We start from the raw sequence: 22,511 nt of genomic DNA, 5'->3' as shown, positions 1-22,511 counted from the left end.
TCTTTCCACAGTTTATTTATTTATTTATTGTTTATATTTATATACCACCCTTCTCCCGAAGGACTCGGGGCGGAGCCAACAGATAAAACACAAGAAATACAAAATTTAAAAACAGTATTAAAATCCAATTAAATTAATTTGGCCCACAATTAAAAACACCCTTGTATTAAGACCCATAATTAAACAATTTAAAAATTAAAACAATTTAAAAGAGTTAGGCCAGCCCGGCTTGCTGGAATAAAAACATCTTTAGGGAACGTCGAAAGGTGCGAAGATCCGGGATCCGCCGTATCTCCAGGGGCAGCTCATTCCAGAGGGTAGGTGCCCCCACAGAGAAGGCTCTCCCCAGGGGGCCGCCAGTCAACATTGTTTGGCCGACGGCACCCTGAGGAGCCCCTCTCTGGGAGCGTAGTGGTTGGTGAGAGGCTATCGGTGGCAGAAGGCGGTCTCGTAAATACCTGGATCCTAAACCATGGAGCGCTCTAATGGTGGTAACCAATACCTTGAAGTTGTTAAGTGAATCATAGTAGTTGTTTAATTAGTCAAAATGTTGTTAAGTGAATCTGACTTTCCCATTGACTTTGCTTGTCAGAATATAGCAAAGGGGATCACAGGACCCTGGGACATTGCAACCCTCACAATTATGAGTCAATTGCCAAGTGTATGATCACATGACCAAGGAGATGCTACAACAGCCGTGTGAAAACTGGTCATAAGTCAGGTTTTTTAGTGCCATTTTAACTTTGAACAATACTACCTGTACTGTTACCACGCTGTTTCACACATGTGATAAAGTTTTATGTTGGAATGCAGTGTTGCCTTTCACCAAACATCTTTTTATTTAAGCCAAAAGTTCTCTTTTAGTCTCGCCCATCTACAGAACTTTCTTCTAATAACCTTTTGGTTTATGCAGATGGTAATTCACAAACTCTAGATGGGCAGCAATTTTTTTTTTTTTTTTTGAGATTAGTGACTTTCTTCTTGCAGCCCTACCATGCGTACCATTGTTGTTCAGTATTTTCCTAATGGTGGTCTCACCAATTCAATATTTTCCTAATGGTGACATTCACCAATTCAAGATAGGCTTTTGGTTTCTTAGACTTTATCTTGAGGTTCTCCCAGAGCATTATGTACCTTGCCCTTAGTATGCCTTTGGCATGCTGATCACTTCTGGGGAAAATAACAGTGAGGTTAAATTGTCTCCATTTGTACACAATCTTCCTGGCATCTGACTGATTAAAACTATTTAGAAATAGTTTGTAACCCTTTTCCAACCTGGTATGCTTCAATTAACTGTTTTTCAAAGGTCATCAGAAGTCTCATTTGTTCAAGCCATGACACACTTCTTCCATGCTTGTGTTGCAAAGATCCTACATTTTCAGTCTTTAAATAAGAAAGGACCTCCCACATTCATACCTGGTTATCATCCCACTAATTGAAACACCTGATGATGCTAGTTTCCCTTCAAATGAACTGATAATCCCAATTCTATCTTGTCACATAGAAATATGTAGCTTTGGATCATTTTCCTCAATAAATGAACAAGAATAATGTTTTTGACACATTTCTCTAATGGATTTGTTATCTAATTTTAGGACTTGTTTAGACAACAGTTCACATTTTAGCTCATATTTATGCAGAAATATTAAAAATTCAAGAGAGTTCACAAGGTTTTAAGCATATGTTAAATCCTGGTTATTTGTTACTAGTTTAATGAATATGAGGAAGTCTTTTTGGATCTCTATTCCATCTCTATTCATTTAATTTGCCAGTCTGATGGCACCTTTTTAACAAACACATTTTATTAAAAGCTTTTCTGAGCAACAACTCATTTCTGCAGAGTTGATAAATTGGAATTGGATTTATATTGGAATGAGATGAGTGGAGGGAATGAAATGGAAGATAGGTTGGTTAGCCAGATGCAGGTTACATGTAGGAAAGATTTATAAGCACCTTTATCAATTAACAATTGTATTGACAATATATGTTTGTTTGAGCCCTTTTGTGAGAGCCTGGTTATAATGTATCCAGGTTCAGGAATCTTTTGCTCAATTTTGCATTGTTTTGTTCTAAAATAAGATTTTTTAAAAAAAATTTAAAAAATCTGGAAGTGTGAACTGATATTAAACTTGTTACCTTTAATTCTTTTACAAAAAATTTGTACCATTTGACCTGACAGAATCCAGAGGGGGTGGGATCATTGCTAGTAGATGACAGCATATATCCCATTAGAGGAAAAGCCTATGAATGCTCTTCAAACTTTTAAAATATACTGTTGGGGCCTTTATTGGAGCTGTTGATTTAGATGTAGGTACAATCTGGGAATAGGGACGCGGTGGCTCACTGGCTAAGACGCTGAGCTTGTCGATCAAAAGGTCGGCAGTTCTGCGGTTCGAATACCTAGTACCGCGTAACAGGGTGAGCCCCTGTTACTTGTCCCAGCTTCTGCCAACCTAGCAGTTCGAAAGCACATAAAAAATACAAATAGAAAAATAGGGACCACCTTTGGTGGGAAGGTAATAGCATTCCATGTGCCTTTGACGTTTAGTCATGCCGGCCACATGACCACGGAGACGTCTTTGGACAGCACTGTCTCTTTAGCTTTAAAACGAAGATGAGTGCTGCCCCCTAGAGCTAGAAACGACTAGCACATATGTGCGAGGGGAACCTTTACCTTTACCTTTACCTTACAATCTGGGAATGTTGCAGGAGTTGGTTTCCACGTTAGCATCATTGTCTAGATTTTTTGTTGCTTGTGAGAATCTACTTCAGATTTATTGACTGTATACAAATATGGACCTATCATTCAGTCTCTGAAAAATTACAGTATTATTGTCCAGTGTAGGATGTAGCTTATTCCCATAATATCATTACTTTCAGGCAGTTTGTTTCTATAAAACACTTGCAGTTGTAGGATTTTTGTTCTATATTTTTGGATTTGTTGTGGCAGTACTTATTTATAGAAGTTGCATACTTAAAAACATGTTACAATTTTGCATAGGAATAATGAGTCTTATAAACTGACCATTTTGAAACAACATACCAATTTAAATGAAAAATCTGGCCTAATTTTCCTTAAAGATCAATACTATAGTCATTACACAACAAAGACTGCCAGCAGTTTTCATTGATTATATTTTGTCTTGGCTTTCTTGCCAAACAATTAAGGGAATTAGTCAGAAATTAAAAAATCCTATAGTTTGTTTTTAGTCTTTTGATTCTATTTAAGAGATTCCTAGATCTATGTTTGAATCAGTCCTCATAATTTGTCAAAATAAATTTATCTGGTATTTTAATATAAGCTATAAATTATACAGTTTTATTTTATAAATTTATTGGTTCATTCATGATGTTAATGCTGTGACCATAAATATTTGCATTTCTTGTGGGGAGGGTATATGATGTGTAAGCAGTCTAGAAGAAAAAGAAACAGAATTTCTGTCAAATATGATAAATTACCAATATAATTTTAAGAACACTTTATTTTGCAGACTTTCTTAATTGTATTAGCAGTGCAATGGAAAAGAAAAATGTTGATATATCTGCGAAGAAACCATCTTTGTTTGAAATATTCAAAACACAATACAGTGAATCAGGTACTATTTCAATTCAAGCTGCTTTTAGTGTGTGTGTCTCTATTCCTTTCTACTTGCTCTGGAGACAAGATTGGAATTATTTTGAAATTCCTTGGTCTGAGGGGGATAGTTGCTTCCCCAGTTTCAGATTGACAAGTCAGAAAACGAATTTAAAGAAAACTTAAGCAGATTGTTATACAATTAAGATGAAAATTGTAGCTACTGTCAGGTTCTCAAGTTTTTTCACCTTTTTCTTTTATTGTCTGTTGTTATAAATAATATAATTAATGTGTGATGAACCATAATTATATTATTATAAATCATTAGCAAGATATATTAAGAAGGTTTACAATAGCCTCAACAATTGAGCTGTTTCCCAATTGGAGCCAACATATACCTTAGCCTAGAGACTTTGTTTCTCTTTCTTAAACCTTCCAGTGATTTGGCATGGAGGTGAATCTTTTTGCTGATAACAGAGAAGATTGCAGTTAGTTGTTTACAAAAGAGTCACCTGATAAAGAATCTTTAGCTTGTAAGCAAATCTTGGTCACATGCCTAATAGGCATGCATGTTCTCCAAACAAGGCAGAGCCAGATATTATTAAAATTTATTTCCACCCATCAAGGCGACTGTTCTGTCCCTCTCCCTCACACAGGCAAACACAATACCAAACACGCCTGTCAATAGTTTATTATATAACAGACCTGAATCCCTGGCAGACGAGGGTTTTGGCAGCTAACTGCAAAATGCCTGCCAAGTCCATTTGCACTCCCAGAAAACAGGAGAAGGCTTATCTTCAGTCCATTCCAGGAGCAACAAATTATCCGCAAGACAAGAGTTTAGTCAATGTTCAGTCCAAAATATATTCAAACCGAAGTTCAGGGATAATGATGTGACTATCAGAGTGTGAACTTTGTCCGTCATAAAGCCTGAAGAGCAATCCCACCCACTTTTATCCCTTGTGGGGTGTGGCTCAGTGACTCAGCTCAATCTCTGGCCCTCCCACGCCTTTTCCTTTGCTGCGCACGCCTCTCCCTCCGACGTTGCCTGGGATCAAACCAGGATTCATCATCATCTCTCCCTATCAATGGGTGCTCCGAAATGCCTTCCTCCTGGCCCATCCCCAGCTGTTCCTCCTGGCCTTCGGATGGAACCTGAGGCATTGCCAAAAAGGAGGGTCCTGGAGAGGGAGGCCTTGTCAGTTCCTCCCTATCATCTTCTGAGTCCTCTTCCTCTGTGAGGACAGGCTCGGGAGTCGGGGTCACAACAGCGACTCTGAGCGGCTGATATGGGAAAAGACCTACAGAAAGAGTAGTTTTGAACTCTGCCTTTAAAGTAAGTGGGAGGAGATATTCTCCATAGCATCCCCTACTATTAGAAAAACATTTTATAGTAATAGTAGTAATATTTGATGATAGTTCGTATTTATTTAAAAATCTAGTATTACATAATATATTTAGAAAGCCAACCTACATCAGTACTTGTGTAAAAGAATAATCTTATGAATGAAGATGAATATACCTGTCCCAGGATGATGTTGCAGGATCCAATCTGGGTCAGTCACCAGGATCAGAGGTTTTATCTTCTAAGTTTTCAGACTCATGCTGAAGCCCATCCTCAGGGTATTTCTCTCTGAGGATGGGCTTCAGCATGAGTCCGAAGGCTCAGAAGACAACACCTCTGGTCCTGGTGACCGACCCAGATTAGATCCTGCAAAATAATCTTACTTCTAAGGTTACTATTTTCTGATGACATTAATATATAGTAATTTAGTGGAACCAATTATTAATTTGTAGTAATCATTAAATCATAACTTGAAAGATACATTAAATAATGTATTGACTGCTTTTCTTAGACCTAGGACCAATAAGTCTCAATTGGTTTGAAGAACTCAGTTCAGAAGCTCCACCTTATGATGTGAAAAAAACAGAAGACCCCTTACACAAAACTATGGATCAAAATACTTTCAAAACCCCAAAAGGGAAGTTGTCTAGAAATAAGTTATCAACGCCCATGATTTTTAAAGACCGAAATAAAAATGTAAAAACATTTACTTCTCCTATAGAAAAATCAGCTCAGTCCAGTGAAGAAACAGGTAAGGTAAGAAATAATATAAGAACCAAAATTGTAAACATTTTTGTATGTATAGCATTTACAAAATGGATGTAGTACGAAAATGAAATATTACAATGCAGATGCATCTTTTGTGAAAATTTTACCTTTCTGGCTACATAAAGGTCCACAACTAGAAAAGTGACTAATTTTGGAGATATTAGGTGTCAGCTCAAACATTGTGGTCTGTATAAAACAGGAATGTTGGGTTGATGATTATGGTATAAAATAACAGCTTTTGCCCCATTTCCATAAAAACATGAAACAATAGAAGACAATTTCAGCCACTTCTGGGTTTCTAGTGTATAGACCAGATTTCATCTTGGATATATATTGTATATATATATATTGTCTAGTATGTACTTGGCAATCTATATTTCAACTTTTGCTTGCATCTTGAAGGCAAAATTCATTGTTCTAGGAACAGAGCATTTTGTTTCCTTCAAAACCTTTCTCTTTCTACAGTAGTTGATCATTTCAAAAATCCTTTGAACTAGGAAACATTGAAGTATTTCAGGGGTAGTCTGGCCATGAAGCACAATAGTGATAGGGATCATCCAGATCCTCGAATACATCTGGAACATTGGTTCAACAGATTTCTGTAAATTGCAATTGTGCTTGGAATGTCATATTCAGGAGAATATGGAATTCTCTGAAATTCATTTCTTAATCACTAAATATTCCATATCCCGAATTAGTACTCAAATTTACAAAAATATTGTAATGTTTTGTTAAAATAATATTTATCTTTAGAATATTCTTGGTATTTCATATATTTTATTAATCATTACTATTCACTCGGGGCACAATAGCTCAGTTAAAGACACTGAGCTTGTCATCTGGAAAGCTGACAGCCTGGGTTAACCCAAGCGCCACACAACAAGGTGAGCTCCCATTCCTGCCCCAGCTCCTGCCCATCTAACAGTTCGAAAGCATGCAAATGCGAATAGATTAATAGGTACCACTTCAGTGAGAAGGTAACAGTGTTCCATGCGCCCATGGCATATACGTAGCCATGCTGGCCACATAATCACAGAATATGTCTTAGGACAAAGCTGGCTCCCTCAGCCAAGAAACATGAGCATCGTGCCCTAGCATCAAACACAACTGATAGGAAAATGTTTACCTTTTTCTTTTATATTCACTCACTTTATCATATATATATAATATAGATTGCAAAATCTCTGTAAATCATGTTTCATAGATTTAATGTCTTATGTTCTCTGAATTCTTTAAGTTGCCAAAAATGGTATTGCCCACCGATAAGAAGGAATTGACAGCAAATTCAGAGTAACCAAGCCAATGTGCGACTAATGACTGGTATTGACTGAGTAGTCCCATATTTAAATCCCATTCCCTTTGTGGAATTCACTAGCTCATTCAATTACTATTCTTCAAGTGAACCTAACCCATAAGAGTGGGGTTTGGAGGATAAATAAAAAGAATAGAGATCCTAGTGTTTCCTGTTTTGAGACCTTAAAGGAAAAACAGAATCTAGATGGAGGTAAGATGGGTGGCCTATACATTTTATAAATAATAAATAAATAAATATATCTAGTAATTATTACTATCAAATATTTAACTTCAGTACTTTTTCTCATAAATTTGTAAGTTTTAGTTAACCAAATGGGTTTTGCTATTTCTGGTAAAAAAATTATTTAATTTTATGGTCAAAGACTAAAAAAAATTATCGCATAGACATATTTGTGACAGGATCTCATTTCTATATGCAGTTTTAATTCTCAAGAATGCTATAAATTTACGTAGCTAAAATCCCAAAAGCGCTTAAGGGGAAGAAATAACTCTTCTTTTTTGGCTGAATTGGATTCTGGATTACTAGATCCTGTACCACACTAAACAGATTTAAGTATTAAAAGTGAGCATAAGCAGAGAGGGCAATGGAATTGTGAGGCTAGAAATGGTTTAAATGGTTAAAAAATGAATAAGCAAACTTACTTCCTGTAACATTCAAGATTTAATTAGACAAATGTAGAAAAAAAAAAAAGAACTACCTAGTAGTGAAAGGTTTTTTGCTTACATTTCTTTGATACAGGTAAAACTTTCAGTGGAATGCCTAGACTGAGAACACAAGTGGATGAATCAAATGAAGGAATGAATCTTTCTAGTTCCTGTGTTATTGCAAGGTGCATCTTATTTATTTATCTATTGATGCTGATGTAGATATAGATCTTTCTATAGCAACACAATAAAGAATTCCATTGTTACAGCTAAATTTGTCTTTTAAATCAAGGTAACATCACAATGCTTGGGCATATCCATGATGATTTCTTGGAATCATTTATTGCCTTTTAGGACTCACTGACTAAAATCACTCAGCTTGCATCTGAGGAAAGACTAGTCTTTTGGTTTCTAGCCTGATGCATTTAACCAACCAAACTAGCAAATTGGCTCACTGCTACACCTGATTGACTCAACATGTCAACAAGTGCCTCAGACTTTAGCTGTTTAATTATTTGGTATATTGAAATGAGGGTAGTGACATTGATGTGGATACATTTTCTGGAGGCATAAGAAATAGCCAAGCAAATTAGGGCACAATGTGTAAAAAACAACATAGCTATATCTAGTTAACATCTGTTTCTTTCAGTATTTCTCTCTCTACCTTTTTGCTATTGCAAAACATTCTTGCACACTCTGACACTTTCATGCAGTACTTTTTTTCTCCATTTCTAAGAATCTTACCAACTCCAAACACAATTTTCTGCTTTTTCCTCTTCACCCAACAAAAAGGGCAGAAACATATTCTTATTTTCCACTATTTAGTTTCACCCAAAATAATTTCAGTACTTTTATTTTTAATAGTTTTCATTCTGCTGGAAGATATTGTTTAGTGTTTTTCTCTTATTAAAAATGTTTCCAGCAAAATCATTCTGCATTTTTTCTGCTTATTTTAAATTTAATTTTATCTCATCTTCTTTAAATATATATTTTCCTGATTATCTAATTCTCTTGATATAACGTATTTCCTAATTGTTTTAGCAGTCATCTTCCTATATGAACCAATTTTGCAGCTTTCACTTCGTTATTCTACCAAGCATCTTTTTGCATACTCTCCCTTAGCATTACTCTGTAGCACTTTTTTAAATTTTAAACATAATATTTTCCAAGCAGATATTCAAAGATACATAAATTATTATTTTCATTAATTTTTGGATCTCTGAATGGTCCAGAAACTTTCTCTTTATCTTCCATGTTCCTATCTGCCCTATTCTATCTGTATTTCATTCACGTTAGCAAACAGAGGTTTTCGTTCAGAATGTTCCACAATTGTTCCCAAACTCATCCCTGCTCATTTTTAATCACAATGTGTTGAACAGTAACAGCTATCACTGAATTTCTACTTTCATACACATCAACAACAGTCTAGATGACATGAATTCATACCTTGTGACATACATTTTAGCTTTTTCATTTATAGTTAAATTTGCATCTCCATTTACCCAACATATATATATCTTAACTCTACAAGATCAGATCAGCTCACCTTCATTCAGGTCATCCTATTTCAACCTATGAACCCCTTATACATACTTGTTCTGTCCCCTCCCACGAGTGGCCTTGCAGAAGCTCAAATAGCCCAGCAATAACAAACGCAGGCTAGAGAGATTGAAGCTGGCCGTTAATAAACAGTTCTCTCTCAAAAGTATATCAGTTCAGTAGCTACCAGCAATGTTCCAAAGGTATATCAGTTCAGTAATTACCGGGCAATGTTCCAGAGGTCTTGGCAGACGGCCAGCAGGCTAATGCAGGAATGCAGACTCCTTCTCAAAACTCAAAACTAGCAGTTCTAAACTCCAAAACGCCAACAAATTGTTCACCACGCCTTTCTGGCCCAGCCACACCCCTTTTATACTTTGTAGGGTATGGCCCTACGTCTCCTGACCACACCTCTTGGGACGTTGCAATAGCTGTTCTCTACGACGTCTCCTACATCTCTCTCTTGCATCCAATAGGGGCTCCCTCTCCTCGTTACCGGCCTCTGTTTTCTCCTCAATTTGGCTGGGGTCCAGAGGCACGTCAGCAACTGTTAGTTCTTTTTAACTCACCAGTGAAGACGGCCCCTCTGGCACATAGCTTGTGCCAGCTTCCTTCATATCATCCTCCGACTCAGCATGCGAAGATAAATCAGCCTCCGGGGCTGGAGTCACAACAATACATTTTTCTTTATATGTTATGTCTGTCAGCACATGGACTCGTGTATTCTAGATCATAGATTTGAACAATTGAGGCTACCAATTTGGTAGAATGGGAAAGAATTACACTAGGTGAATAATTTTAATCACGGCCATGTCACATTCACCATATCAAGAACAGTATTAATCAGTTTGGACATGTTCTGATCAAAATAAGTGCAATCAAACCAAGGGTGAAATGCTCGCGGTTTGGACTGGATCGTAGCAATGGCGGCGGGTGGTTCGGAGAACCGGTAGCAAAAATCCCTATGCCCCCGCCCCCACCATGCCCAGCTGAGCCGCACGATCATCAGAGGCTTTTTTTTTTTTTTTTTACTTTTAAAAGCATTTTTTCTACAACCTCTTCCGACGAAAAAAATGCTTTTAAAAGTAAAAAAAAAAAAGCCTCTGATGATCACGCAGCTCAGCTGGGATCGTCAGAGGCTTTTCAAAGCATTTTTTTCTGCAACCTCTTGGCTGAAGAGGTGGTAAAAAAATGCTTTGAAAAGTCCCTGACGATCCCAGCTGAGTTGCCTAATCGGCAGAGAAGCTTTTCAAAGCATTTTTTAAAAAGCCTCTCTGACGATCCCAGCTGAGTTGCCTGATTGGCAGAAGCTTTTCAAAGCATTAGAAAAAATGTTTTGAAAAGTTAAAAAAAAAAAAGTTGGCCACGCCCACCCAGTCACATTACACACATCCCCACCAAGCCACTCCCACAGAACCGGTAGTACAAATTTTACATTTCACCCCTGAATCAAACCTAATATTACCTTGCTGTTACTCTAGTGCAGGTGCTCCAGAGACTCCTTTGCAAGCCTATTGCCCACATCCCACCAACTAAGAAGTATATATGGTGCATAACATACCCCTGTGATATGTAAATTTTCCTAAAGATAAATTCTGATAGGTAAATATATTTCTGCAGAGAGATAAGAAAATACTTACCTTCAAACTATGATATAAAATATCATTATATAATCGTTATTGTTGCCTTTTGGAGAAATTAAAGTGACTAATCTTAGCTTCATTAGTGCTATAGAATCAGGAGCTCTCAGATTATCCATATTGACTTTAAAAAGATACACCTTATTTAGATGAGCAGGATATATAAACATTGTTCATTATATTTTATGAAGTTATAGAAATTAAAATTGTGTTTAAGGATGCTTTTGATTTAAATAACTATTTTTTCTTTATATTTCAGTCCGGTCGTACAAGAAAAACAAAATAATAAATATGGTAAATATTAATGTCTTTATCTATTGCACTGAAAGTTGTATTAGTTTATAAATATATGCTCATTCTAAGAATACTTTCTTTCATATTTTCAGTACTAAGTGAAAGTTTATTACAAACACCCAAGATTTTTGAGGTAATTTTATTCTAAAATATTTTAATTATGATAATGCCATATGTGTGTTTGTGTGTCTGTGTCTGTGATTAAACAGTTCATTATATTTTAGATTCAGACACAGAAATGCATTTCTGAGAGCTTGGGAGCAGAAGCAGATCCTGATATGTCTTGGACAAGTTCATTAGCAACACCTCCTACACTTTCTCCAACTGTCATAATAGGTAATGAAGGTAACACGGTTATGACTGAAACGTGAGGATAAAGAACAGTAAATACAGAGTAGCTACAAGAGAAAGACATTTTGCAATTGTAATTAATATACATGTGAAACTCGAAAAATTAGAATATCATGCAAAAGTTCATTTATTTCAGTAATGCAACTTAAAAGGTGAAACTAATATATGAGATAGACTCATTACATGCAAAGCGAGATAGTTCAAGCCTTGATTTGTCATAATTTTGATGATTATGGCTTACAGCTCATGAAAACCCCAAATTCACAATCTCAGAAAATTAGAATATTACATGAAATCAATAAAACAAGGATTGTACATAGAACAATATCAGACCTCTGAAAAGTATAAGCATGCATATGTACTCAGTACTTGGTTTGGGCTCCTTTTGCATCAATTACTGCCTCAATGCAGCGTGGCATCGATGCTATCAGCCTGTGGCACAGCTGAGGTGTTATGGAAGACCGGGATGCTTCAATAGCGGCCTTCAGCTCTTCTGCATTGTTCGGTCTCATGTGTCTCATCTTTTGGCAATGCCTCATAGATTCTCTATGCGGTTCAGGTCAGGCGAGTTTGCTGGCCAATCAAGCACAGTAATCCCATGGTCATTGAACCAGGTTTTGGTACTTTTGGCAGTTTGGGCAGGTGCCAAGTCCTGGAAAATAAAGTCGGCATCCCTATAAAGCTCATCTGCAGAAGGAAGCATGAAGTGGTCCAAAATCTCCTGGTAGACCGCTGCGTTGGCCCTGGACTTAATGAAGCACAGTGGACCAACACCAGCAGATGAGATGGCTCCCCAAATCAACACAGACTGTGGAAACTTTACACTGGACTTCAAGCATCTTGCAGTGTGTGCCTCTCCATTCTTCCTCCAGACTCTGGGTCCTTGGTTTCCAAATGAGATGCAAAAGTTGCTCTCATCAGAAAAGAGGACTTTGGACCACTGAGAAACAGACCAGTTCTTTTTTTCTTTAGCCCAGGTAAGACGCTTCTGACGTTGTTTGTTGTTCAGGAGGGGCTTGACGAAGAATATGACATTTGAAGCCCATGTCCAGGATCCGTCTGTGTGTGGTGGCTCTTGATGCACTGACTCCAGCCTCTGTCCACTCCTTGTGAATGTCCCCAACACTTTTGAATGGTCTTTTCCTGACAATCCTCTCCAGGCTGCGGTCATCCCTGCTGCTTGTGCACCTTTTTCTTCCACACTTTTCCCTTCCACATAACTTTCTATTAATGTGCTTTGATACAGCACTTTGGGAACATCCAACTTCTTTTGCAATTACCTTTTAAGGCTTTCCCTCCTTATGGAGGGTGTCAATGATGGTTTTCTGCCAGGTTAGCAGTCTTTCCCATGATTGTGATTCCTACTGAACCAGACTGAGAGACCATTTAAAGGCTCAGGAACCCTTTGCAAGTGTTACGGCGTAATTAACTGATTAGAGTGGGACACTTTGAGCCTAGAATATGGAACCTTTTCACAATATTCTAATTTTCTGAGATTGTGAATTTGGGGTTTTCATGAGCTGTAAGCCATAATCATCAAAAGTATGACAAATCAAGAACTATCTCACTTTGCATGTAATGAGTCTATCTCATATATTAGTTTCACCTTTTAAGTTTCATTACTGAAATAAATGAACTTTTGCATGATATTCTAATTTTTCGAGTTTCACCTGTAATATATAGATTGTTATTAAAATTACTGTTCTTTTGAAATCAGCTGATAATTATTAGCCACATAATGTTTCATTTTCAATATGATTAAAGAGCTAGAAATAGAATTAGTGTGGCATACTGGTTACTGTAATGGACTAGTGGAAAAATGCAATTTGACTATATCATCAGCCACTGCTTACTGGATAACTTGGAGCTAGCTGCTATCTCTCAGTTCAACCTACTTAACAAAGCTATGTGGAAAGAAATAGGAGGAACTACAGTGATTTGAGTTCCTAAATGAAAGGCTGAGTAGAGATAAATATGAAATCAAATGTATTCTTAAAAGTTTGGTTAAGTTGAATAATTACAGGACTACTACAAGTACTCCTTGACTTATGACTATAATTGAGCCCAGAATTGCAAACATAAATCACTGTGGTCATTGGCTGGTACCATGTGATCAGGTTTTTTCAGTATTTTTTGCAGATGGCTATGCAAAATATGCAGTACGCCACACTAATGCTATTGCTAGAAACAAGAATTAAATACTGTAAAACTGGCAAAAAAATAATCAAAAAATTGTAGTCATGTGACTGTGCGATGCTGCAAATAATCTGGTGAGCCATTTGCCAAGTACTCAAAATGCAATTATGTGGCTGGTTATGTGGGGGTTTGTCATAAATTCAAACAGTCACTAAATGACCAATCATAATTCAAGGAGCATCTGAAGGAAGATAACTAAAAGAGATAAATATGTTGGATCCATATAATTAATTCATTGCAAGCATTACAAGTGGTTGCATTGTTCAACCTTAATATAAGTGCCAATAGTTTCATTAGAGTATTTCATTGTTCAGTTTATTTCATTAAATATGTTCTGTATTTTGGAATAAAATTCTCAGAAAGCTTCATTAAATACAAGTTGGACATAAAACATTGATTTCCATCAATGAGTCATAAAATAACTACAAATAATATATATTGTTGTTTGAATTGTAGAAAGAAGAAAAGATACAGTTTCTGGAACAACGATCCCTAATGAAATAATTGATGCTGTAAGTAAAGAATGTGCATTTTTGGTATTAGAAATTTCAGCTGATATGTAAGTTTATAAATTAATTGTTATTGCTTTGGATTTTAGATCATGTATGGTCTTTTTTCCAAAAACGGGAAAAGTCTCAAGAGCAATAATAGGCAATCTTCATCAGGAATTGAAATTTCATGTGCAGAAATGGACAGCAAAATCCACAGTGAGCATTTGTCCTTTATTAGTTTATAACTCTTAGATTGCTTCTTTTTCTTTAAGATATTTATTTATTAAACAAATATTTGCCACTATTGCAAATATTAGAATATTTAAGATACAGTATTTATTTGTTTATTTTTTCCAAGTAATTAAATTAACCATAATTGATAATATTTTGGATAGTGTTGGCCTTACTAGGTAGACCAGACAGACAACATGACCAGATGAACTAATTCTGTTTTGTTGTAAAGTTACATTAACAAACTCTTGCAAATCTGAAAGTACTTCTGAACCTCTTGCACATTCCTGCTGCAGAATAATTTATTATTATTTTATTTCTGATGCTATTGTTTTACAATTATTTACAGATCTTGAAAGTTTTTTAAATGAATCTTTTGATAAGAATGCATTTCCTGTTGAGCTACATGGATACCAAAAGCCATCAAATATACCAAAGGATGAAAATAATCATGGTGGAACAAATGACTTTTCTCTGAACATTGCCAGCAGCAGAGTTTTTCTAAAAAAAATTAACTCAGTTGAGGAGAATAAAAAAGCTATTTTTTATGAAAAGAATCATGATGAACTTGAAGGATATCATGAAATGATTAAGGCTTCTCGTGAAAGACAATGTGAAAGAAAGTTAAAATCTTCTAAATGTAACCTGAATACAAATGTCCCAAAAATACAGAATGCAGTGAACAGAAAGGAGAATATGCCATCATCTTTGCTTTGTCCATGGTCTCAGTTGGACTTGTCTGGTCTTGAAATAACGCAACTTGAAAAAAAATTCATGAAAAGCATTAGTTCATCTTCTACCTTACAGGTCAAGAAAACTTATCCGGATAGTCCATCATCTATTGAAAAAGAATGCAGTAGTCCTAAAATATTAAAATCATATATGTTAAACACACCATGTCTAATACAAAGTAGAAAGATGAGTTCTCCAGAAAAGTTATCCGTTTCTGAAAACTCACCTTTATTGATTAAGAATGATTCAGTGTCATTGAAACATGCTGAGAATGAGGAGTTTTCTTTTGTAAATTTTTCAGAGAATAATTATTTCTTAAAGAGCAGAACTTTAACAGAATCCTCAGAAGTCCAAAATATTCACTCTGATTTCTCAAGGAAGGATAAAAGTTCTTCAGGCCATCTAGGTAATATTTCAAATCAAGCTTCTAGTGATGCTAGACAACACACAAAATCAAGCTTGAAAAATATTAGCTCACTTTCCAGTTTGAAAAGGCGGCCCAAAAAATTCATTTATGCTCTAAACAATTCTCTAATTCAGCGGGAAGAAGGAACCACCCAGAGAGATGGATCTCTTACTTGTTTTGTGCCAGTATGTACAAATTTAGAAACTGGTATCTTTGAACTTTCTGAAATCCAAATCAAGAATGAAGGTACAATATTTATATTCCTTTGTGTATTAACTTTTAAAACTTAAGTTTTAAAATTCCATACATGTCTCAGTTCATTGTTGTGACTTCTGTTTACTGCATTGAAAAAGTCTAAAATATACTATATATATGTTAGTAAAATGTTGCTGAAGTCATTTTCAGATAGATAAAATAAGTATGGTTAATTATAAAAACAAAAATACTGGAATTTCAGATACTGACTACGAGGAGGCCTGCTTTGTTCTATTTGAGACTTATCAGGTATACACAGCCCACCGAGCTTTGTATGGGGTCTTAGTAATTGACAAATTGACAATTGACAAATTTCAGATAAAATGAAACTGGTCATATACTGCCTCCTGCTGGTCATTATAAGTAAAAATAACATTAAAAATAAAGGAATTCCTCCTTTCCCCCATCTCTTGATGAAGAAAGGTTTCTCTAAGAGCTAATGAAGAGGAAGGTGGACTGAATATACCATTCCAAAAGTAGATTGTAATTTCAACTATTTCTAGAAAAAAGTACTTGATTTTGCTAAGAATATATTACTGAAACCCAATTATTTATTGTGTGTTGAAAAGGTATAAATTTTATTTTTTAAAAAATCAACTGGTATGTTCTGTTGGGGTGCTTTTGAGGGAAATCAGAATAAAAAATATGTATTTTGTTCATATAGGTATGCCTGAAAAAGATTTAAATATCTCAGAAAAAGCTGTTTCTTTGATAAAGACAAACTTGTTCTGTTTAACTCTATAAATAAAAAAGCATACAAATGCTTTAATATCTGATGGTTTTTCAGATATAGAATAAAAATCTACAATTGAGATATAAAGCAAAAGTTGTGGTTTCTCAGTTGACATCCTGAAAAAAATACTTTAGTACAATATACTACAGAGGTTTAGGATATGTTTATATTGGTATCATTTTAACTCACATCCCTGTTGTAATTCAACTTCTTACAGGACAAATTGAAACTGCTGATAATCTTTCCACAAAAGAAAGAAAGCAAATAGATTCTGAAAAATGCTATACATCTACTAACATGTTATATGAAACTACAGGTAGTAAAAAGTCAAATATTCAACATAACACTACTGATAGTTCAACACTACTTCTAAAAAATAATACAAAGAAAGAAGCTATAATGTTTTCCAGAGATATTGCTGCTAATTATCAAACAGAGGTAATTGAAAAAGGATTCCATGAAATCTGTCACAGCAATACTTGTGTGGATAGAAAGACTGATTTCACAAATTATAGTTCATCACAAGAAGCACAAAAATGTACATTGCCGATGCAAGTATCAGAAACAGAAAATAAGCAAGTAAACTTGGAATTAACTGCACAATTTTTGGACAGTGGTATTCATTCAATGAGAGCATCAAAATCTAAAACTATGGTATTGGAGAAAGAAATTGATACAAAACTGTTTCCATTACTAAGTTTAAAAGAAGGTGCGCCTGATGATAAGCAGAGAGAGTTAGGATGTCTTTGTAATAGGAAAATCCAGGAATGCAAAGGTTTTAAGACTGCATCTGATAAACAGATAGTGCTATCTGCTGATGAAATCAGAAAAGGCAAATTACTGTTCAAGGATATAGAAGATCAACTTCTTGTAGATTTTCAGAATGAAGAAAAAGGTGCTATTTCAAGTCAAAATAAACAGGAAAATACTGAGAATTTTTCAGTTGGACAAAATGAACTAAATTTACATGTTTCTGATTCTGTGGTTCACTCAGATGATGTGAAAATTAGTTTTCCTGAATATGGCAATAAGTCTGTTCAAAATGTACTTAAAAATCAGCACTCTGAAGAAAAACACAATTTAACAGCAAGCCAAGTAGCTGAAATTACTGAACTTTCTAACATATTGGAAGAAACAGACAGTCAATTTGAATTTACCCAGTTTAGAAAACACAAGATTATGATGGACAATAACACTAACGAAACTAAAAGTTTTGATAAAAAAAAATTAAATTCTAAGAATTGGAAAGATATGGGATTTGTGGACGATCCAGGTAATAATCAGTCCTCTTTTAAGCATACGGATACTGGGGAATGTAATACTGACAGACAAAGCAACGAGCAGGTTATATTGCTGAAATCAAATAGAAAAGAAAAATGTTTTGTTCCAGTTATTTCAGATCCCTTACAATCTGATCTGGGAAATCATAATTCAGTTAAAAACAAAGATGAGATTGCAAGAGGTACAGAATTAGCCAGCAATATGAATGGAATTGATGAAATATTGAACTCCTATAAAATAAAAACGGATAGTTCAAACAAATGCAGTAGTTGGCACATGCCTATGAAGGAAATAGATATTGATTGGCCTCAGAAGGCCAAAAAAGGAAATGCTAAATATATAATACAAGGTACCACAAAAGATACAACAATTGCTTTTGTAAAAGAAGATACAGAAAATAAGTTAAAAGATGTGGACTGCCATAAAGATAGTGTTGTCCAGATTACTAGCACCACAGAAGTAAACTTGAAAATTATTCAAAAATATTCTGTACATGTATCAGAAAACGAATTGTTATCCACTAAAAATCAAAATGCTTTACCTGTACATCATTTTCTAAATTGTGGGAAAACTTGCTGTAACAATAATTACCCAGAAACTTTGTCTGATCTAACATGCTTAGTTGAAGTTGCTAAAACTGAAAAAAATAATACTTGGAATGATGCAGGTGCAAAAGAAAGTTTTATTTCAGAACAAGAAGAAAAAGTAAGTAAGCCAGAAAAACAATATTTTCTACAGAGCATTCACACTGTTACTGACGGGGACACATTTGCAGAAAAAAGTAAGAGACTTAATTTGTTGACAGGCTCTGATATACAGGAAGAGATAAATAATATGTCATATTACAAAAGGAAGACAAATGCTAGACATAAAGAAATTATCCCTTCTATGAAAGAGAGTACAGAATTAAATCAGACTGAAATCTTTTTTGGGTGCAACCATAAGAATGTCTCTGAAAACAGAGAAAAGCAGACTGGTGGTTTTCATACGGCTAGTGGTAAGCAAATTACATTTACTGACAAATCTTTACTTAAAGCAAGGCATCTTCTTTCAGAAGAAGCTCTCTTTTTTGGAAATATGAACAATACTGGTAATCTTATAAAACCTAGTGTTGAAGATTCAGTTAAAAAGAATTTTAAATTTGGAGAAGGAGCTGAAAAATGTAGAGAAATTGGACATTCTAAAGATAATTTTGAAGATTCTTTGGACGTGCTGTCAAACACGGTTAAACAGGGTTTCAAGAGTGGATTGATCTTTAAAGGACTGACCTTGAATATAAATACATCTGAATCATATTTTAATGGAGGAAAAAAAATCAGTATTTTGAAAGAAGCATATAAAAATCAAGATTGGATGACATCAAAATGTGATTTACCTTTACTGGATACTGGCACCTTACAGAAATACTCAACTAATGAAGAAAAAACCTCAACTTCAAAACAATTAAAAGTTAGGCCACCCACATTCAGTTTCAAAACGGCAAGTGGTAAAACTGTTAAAGTTTCTTCACAAGCATTAAAAAATGCCCAACAATTTCTTCATAAAAACTACAGTAACTTGGAATCTCACTCTGAAACAAAAAAATGTAATATGTTAGGAAGTTCTTTGGATGCTTTTGGCAGTAAAAACTGCATTACTTCTGGTTACTTGAATGTAGAGAAGATGCCAATGGGATATTTGAATATATCCCAGTTTCCTACAACCAAAGAATTATGTAGAACTGCCCAAACATTACCGTGTGCTATGCCCATATTAGTAGACACTGTCTCTGAAACAAATCGTGAAACTTCAGATGAAAGTTTTGAAATGAGCAAGTGTTTTAATACCTGGGTTTCCACCAAAGGGAACTGCATATCAGATTTTTCTACTGATAAATGTATGTTTTTTAGCACAGCAAGTGGAAAACCTGTTCAGTTATCTAAAGAATCGCTGAATAAAGCAAGACAACTTTTTTCTGAAATTGAACCTAATTTATCAGATCATCAGAATTTTGTTTCAGATGACAATTTCAGCTGTAATGAGATACATTCAGTGAAGAATGTGAATGCATCTGAGTCAGATGTTAATGAAGGAACTAATGTCAACATATCTGGAGAAATCTATAAAAATGAAAATTGGATGACACCAAAGTGTAGCTTGCATTTCTTGGATGTTAGTATGTTAGAGAAATCCACAACTAATGGAGAAAAAGACTACCCTTCAAAACAGTTGAAAGCTAGACCAGCTGCATTCAGTTTCAGTACAGCAAGTGGTAAAACTGTTAATGTTTCTCAGGAAGGATTAAAAAATGCCCAACACGTTCTTCATAAAAACCTCAATAACTTAGAATCTCAGTCTGAAGCAAATAAAGGTAACACCTTTGGAAGTTCTTCTGATGTTTTTGGTAGCAGGGACTATATTGGTTCTAGCTATTTGAGTGTAGAGAAGATTCCAACAGAATATTCAGGCCTGTCCCAGGTTCCTGTAACCAAAAAGTTCTGTGAAAGCACCCAAACATTATCACGTGTTGCACCCAAATCAGTGGAAACTGCGCCTGAATTAAATTGTAAAGCTTCAGATGACTTTATTGAAATGCATATGTGTTCTGATACCCGAACTTCCAACAAAAAGAAATGCAAATCAGACTTTTCTACTGACAACTGTGGGTTTTTTAGCACAGCAAGTGGTAAGCCTGTTCAGTTATCTAAAGAATCACTAAAAAAAGCAAGCCTACTTTTTTCTGAAATTGAATCTGATTCATCTGGTTATCAGAATTTTGACTCAGATTGCAATTATGAATATAACACAGTGAATTCTATCAGAAAAAAAATATTTCCCAGAGAAAATAGATTAGATATATCCCAAAGAGAAAAAAATCCAAATGTAGAGGAGCATTCAGGCATTCCATGTGATTTTAATACAGCATGTGGAGAACAGGTACGGATTTCTCACAAGGCTTTTCAAAATGTTATGGGACTTTTAAAAGAATTTGATGATATCGGTGCAAGTGATTTCTTTGTTGATGAAAGTTTAAAGCAAACTCATAATTCTCCAATAAAAACTCCCATTACAAAAGTTAAACAGGAGCATGAAGCTAATTCATCATCTAAACCGAAGGAGAAATGCAAAACCAGAGAGAATCAGAATAAAAATGAAACTTCTAAATCCTTGCTAAATATTGAAATACCTACGTGCATCACTTCTACTGAGAAATACAAGCAACCAGCAGAATTCAAAAGAAGGTTTTCATGTTCAAAAGAAGTAACTGAACCTTTGAAGATAATACAACCATGCCAAAGCAGAGTCAGTACTAAATATGCAACAGAAGGAAATCCAGATTGTTTTTGTCCTGCTTATTCCCAAACTCCAGATAATTATTCAGATGTAGAAGCTTCAGAAAGTGCAAAAGCTTTCATAAAAGATGACGATTTCACTGATTCAGAAGTACAAAGAAATATTCAAAAATCTATCTTGACAACTAATAATTCTCTGTTACATACAAGAAGTGGGAAAAGACATCTGGAAAAAGAAAACACATTTGGTAAGTACTTTTTTGCTTTCTTGAATCTTAAAATTCATTTAAGATACTGAACATTGCACACTGCCAGTAACTCAGATTGGTGTTCTACACAATTATTTATTTCAGTGAAGAAAAACCTTATTTAAAAAAATACAAAGTATCAAATTTATATTGTCAAAGGATTGGCAGTGTAGCTTTCACATGAGTTTTAGTGAACATTGATGGAAGAGTAGAGTAATAGCAATAATAGCTGTTTGTATAAATATTCTACAGCTTTTATTCTATTAGCAGGACTCGCATTGAGAGAAAAAATATGCTGAAAAAAATTGGCAGCTGTCCCCTACAAATAACTCGACCCTTTTTCTTTAGCCATTCTACATTTTTCTTGAATAATGATTCAGATTCTGGTGACTACATCTGCCATTTTTAACAATTGTATGGATATTTTTTTTACCTCTATTGCTTCCTGGTTTTTTGACTTTTTAGTCTGGAATTTCTGATAGCAAATGCCAAGATTGTAGGCCAGGCTGGGAAACTGAAAAACATTTTTTTAAAACACAGTGGCAAATCACTGCTGTATGACTGGGAAAAAACATGGAAGGTTGTATTTCTGTAGTTATCGGGAGCCGAGTTAATTAGAACTTGGATTTATTTGTAAATATTTTATTTACAAATATTTCAAAAAGTAATATTTATCTGTCTAGTTTAGAGATACATATCAATCCAAAATGTGAATACAATAAGCCTCATGTTTTCAAAAGAAAGCCCTGCTATCTACATAAAACATGATTTAATAAATCAGTTAAATAAATATTCCATAGTAATTTGTATTTATTGAATATGCATTTTTGAAATGTTCAGTGATATACCTTTTTCAGGACAACCTCCTATTAAAAGAAAGCTGCTGCCTGAATTTGATCAATCCGAAAAATTCAGTAGATCATCTTTCAAATCTTCAAGAAGTTCTCCATATGGTAATTTTTGTTTTTCAGTCTATGTAAGTCATCTCAAAGATGCATACATTTTGTCTTCATTGGCACTTCATTTCTTTTCTTGCTTATTATTTTATAGTGCCTGCATATTTTTCTTGTTTTGAGATTGACATGTGAGGGACTACAGTGTAAAAAGTGAGAGGATTGATCCATGGTTGTTGTTACCTGTTCATTCCAAGTGATGACTAAAGCCTTAATTGAACTTTCTATTTTAATCTTAAACCC

The 22,511-nt window shown here is 34.9% G+C and overlaps 1 protein-coding gene across 1 annotated transcript in view; it reads left to right on the top strand.

The window, feature by feature from the left end:
* The first annotated feature begins 3,517 nt into the window (after positions 1-3,517).
* The window catches only part of BRCA2 (BRCA2 DNA repair associated), a 45,199-nt gene continuing 26,205 nt past the window's right edge, over positions 3,518-22,511 (top strand). Inside the window, exons 1-11 of the mRNA XM_070942804.1 lie at positions 3,518-3,596; positions 5,431-5,670; positions 7,741-7,831; positions 11,085-11,119; positions 11,212-11,252; positions 11,344-11,455; positions 14,123-14,178; positions 14,265-14,373; positions 14,738-15,772; positions 16,732-21,315; positions 22,173-22,268. Of these exons, the coding sequence (XP_070798905.1) occupies positions 3,518-3,596; positions 5,431-5,670; positions 7,741-7,831; positions 11,085-11,119; positions 11,212-11,252; positions 11,344-11,455; positions 14,123-14,178; positions 14,265-14,373; positions 14,738-15,772; positions 16,732-21,315; positions 22,173-22,268 (6,478 nt within the window). The remainder of the gene's footprint in view (positions 3,597-5,430; positions 5,671-7,740; positions 7,832-11,084; positions 11,120-11,211; positions 11,253-11,343; positions 11,456-14,122; positions 14,179-14,264; positions 14,374-14,737; positions 15,773-16,731; positions 21,316-22,172; positions 22,269-22,511) is intronic.

This window comes from Pituophis catenifer, unplaced genomic scaffold, assembly GCF_029215685.1.
Source record: "Pituophis catenifer annectens isolate HBS135680 unplaced genomic scaffold, rPitCat1.0.hap2 SCAF_4, whole genome shotgun sequence".
Classification (NCBI taxonomy): Eukaryota; Metazoa; Chordata; class Lepidosauria; order Squamata; family Colubridae; genus Pituophis; species Pituophis catenifer.
Note: the sequence above shows the minus strand (reverse complement) of the source record. Positions and strands in the feature narration are given on the sequence as shown.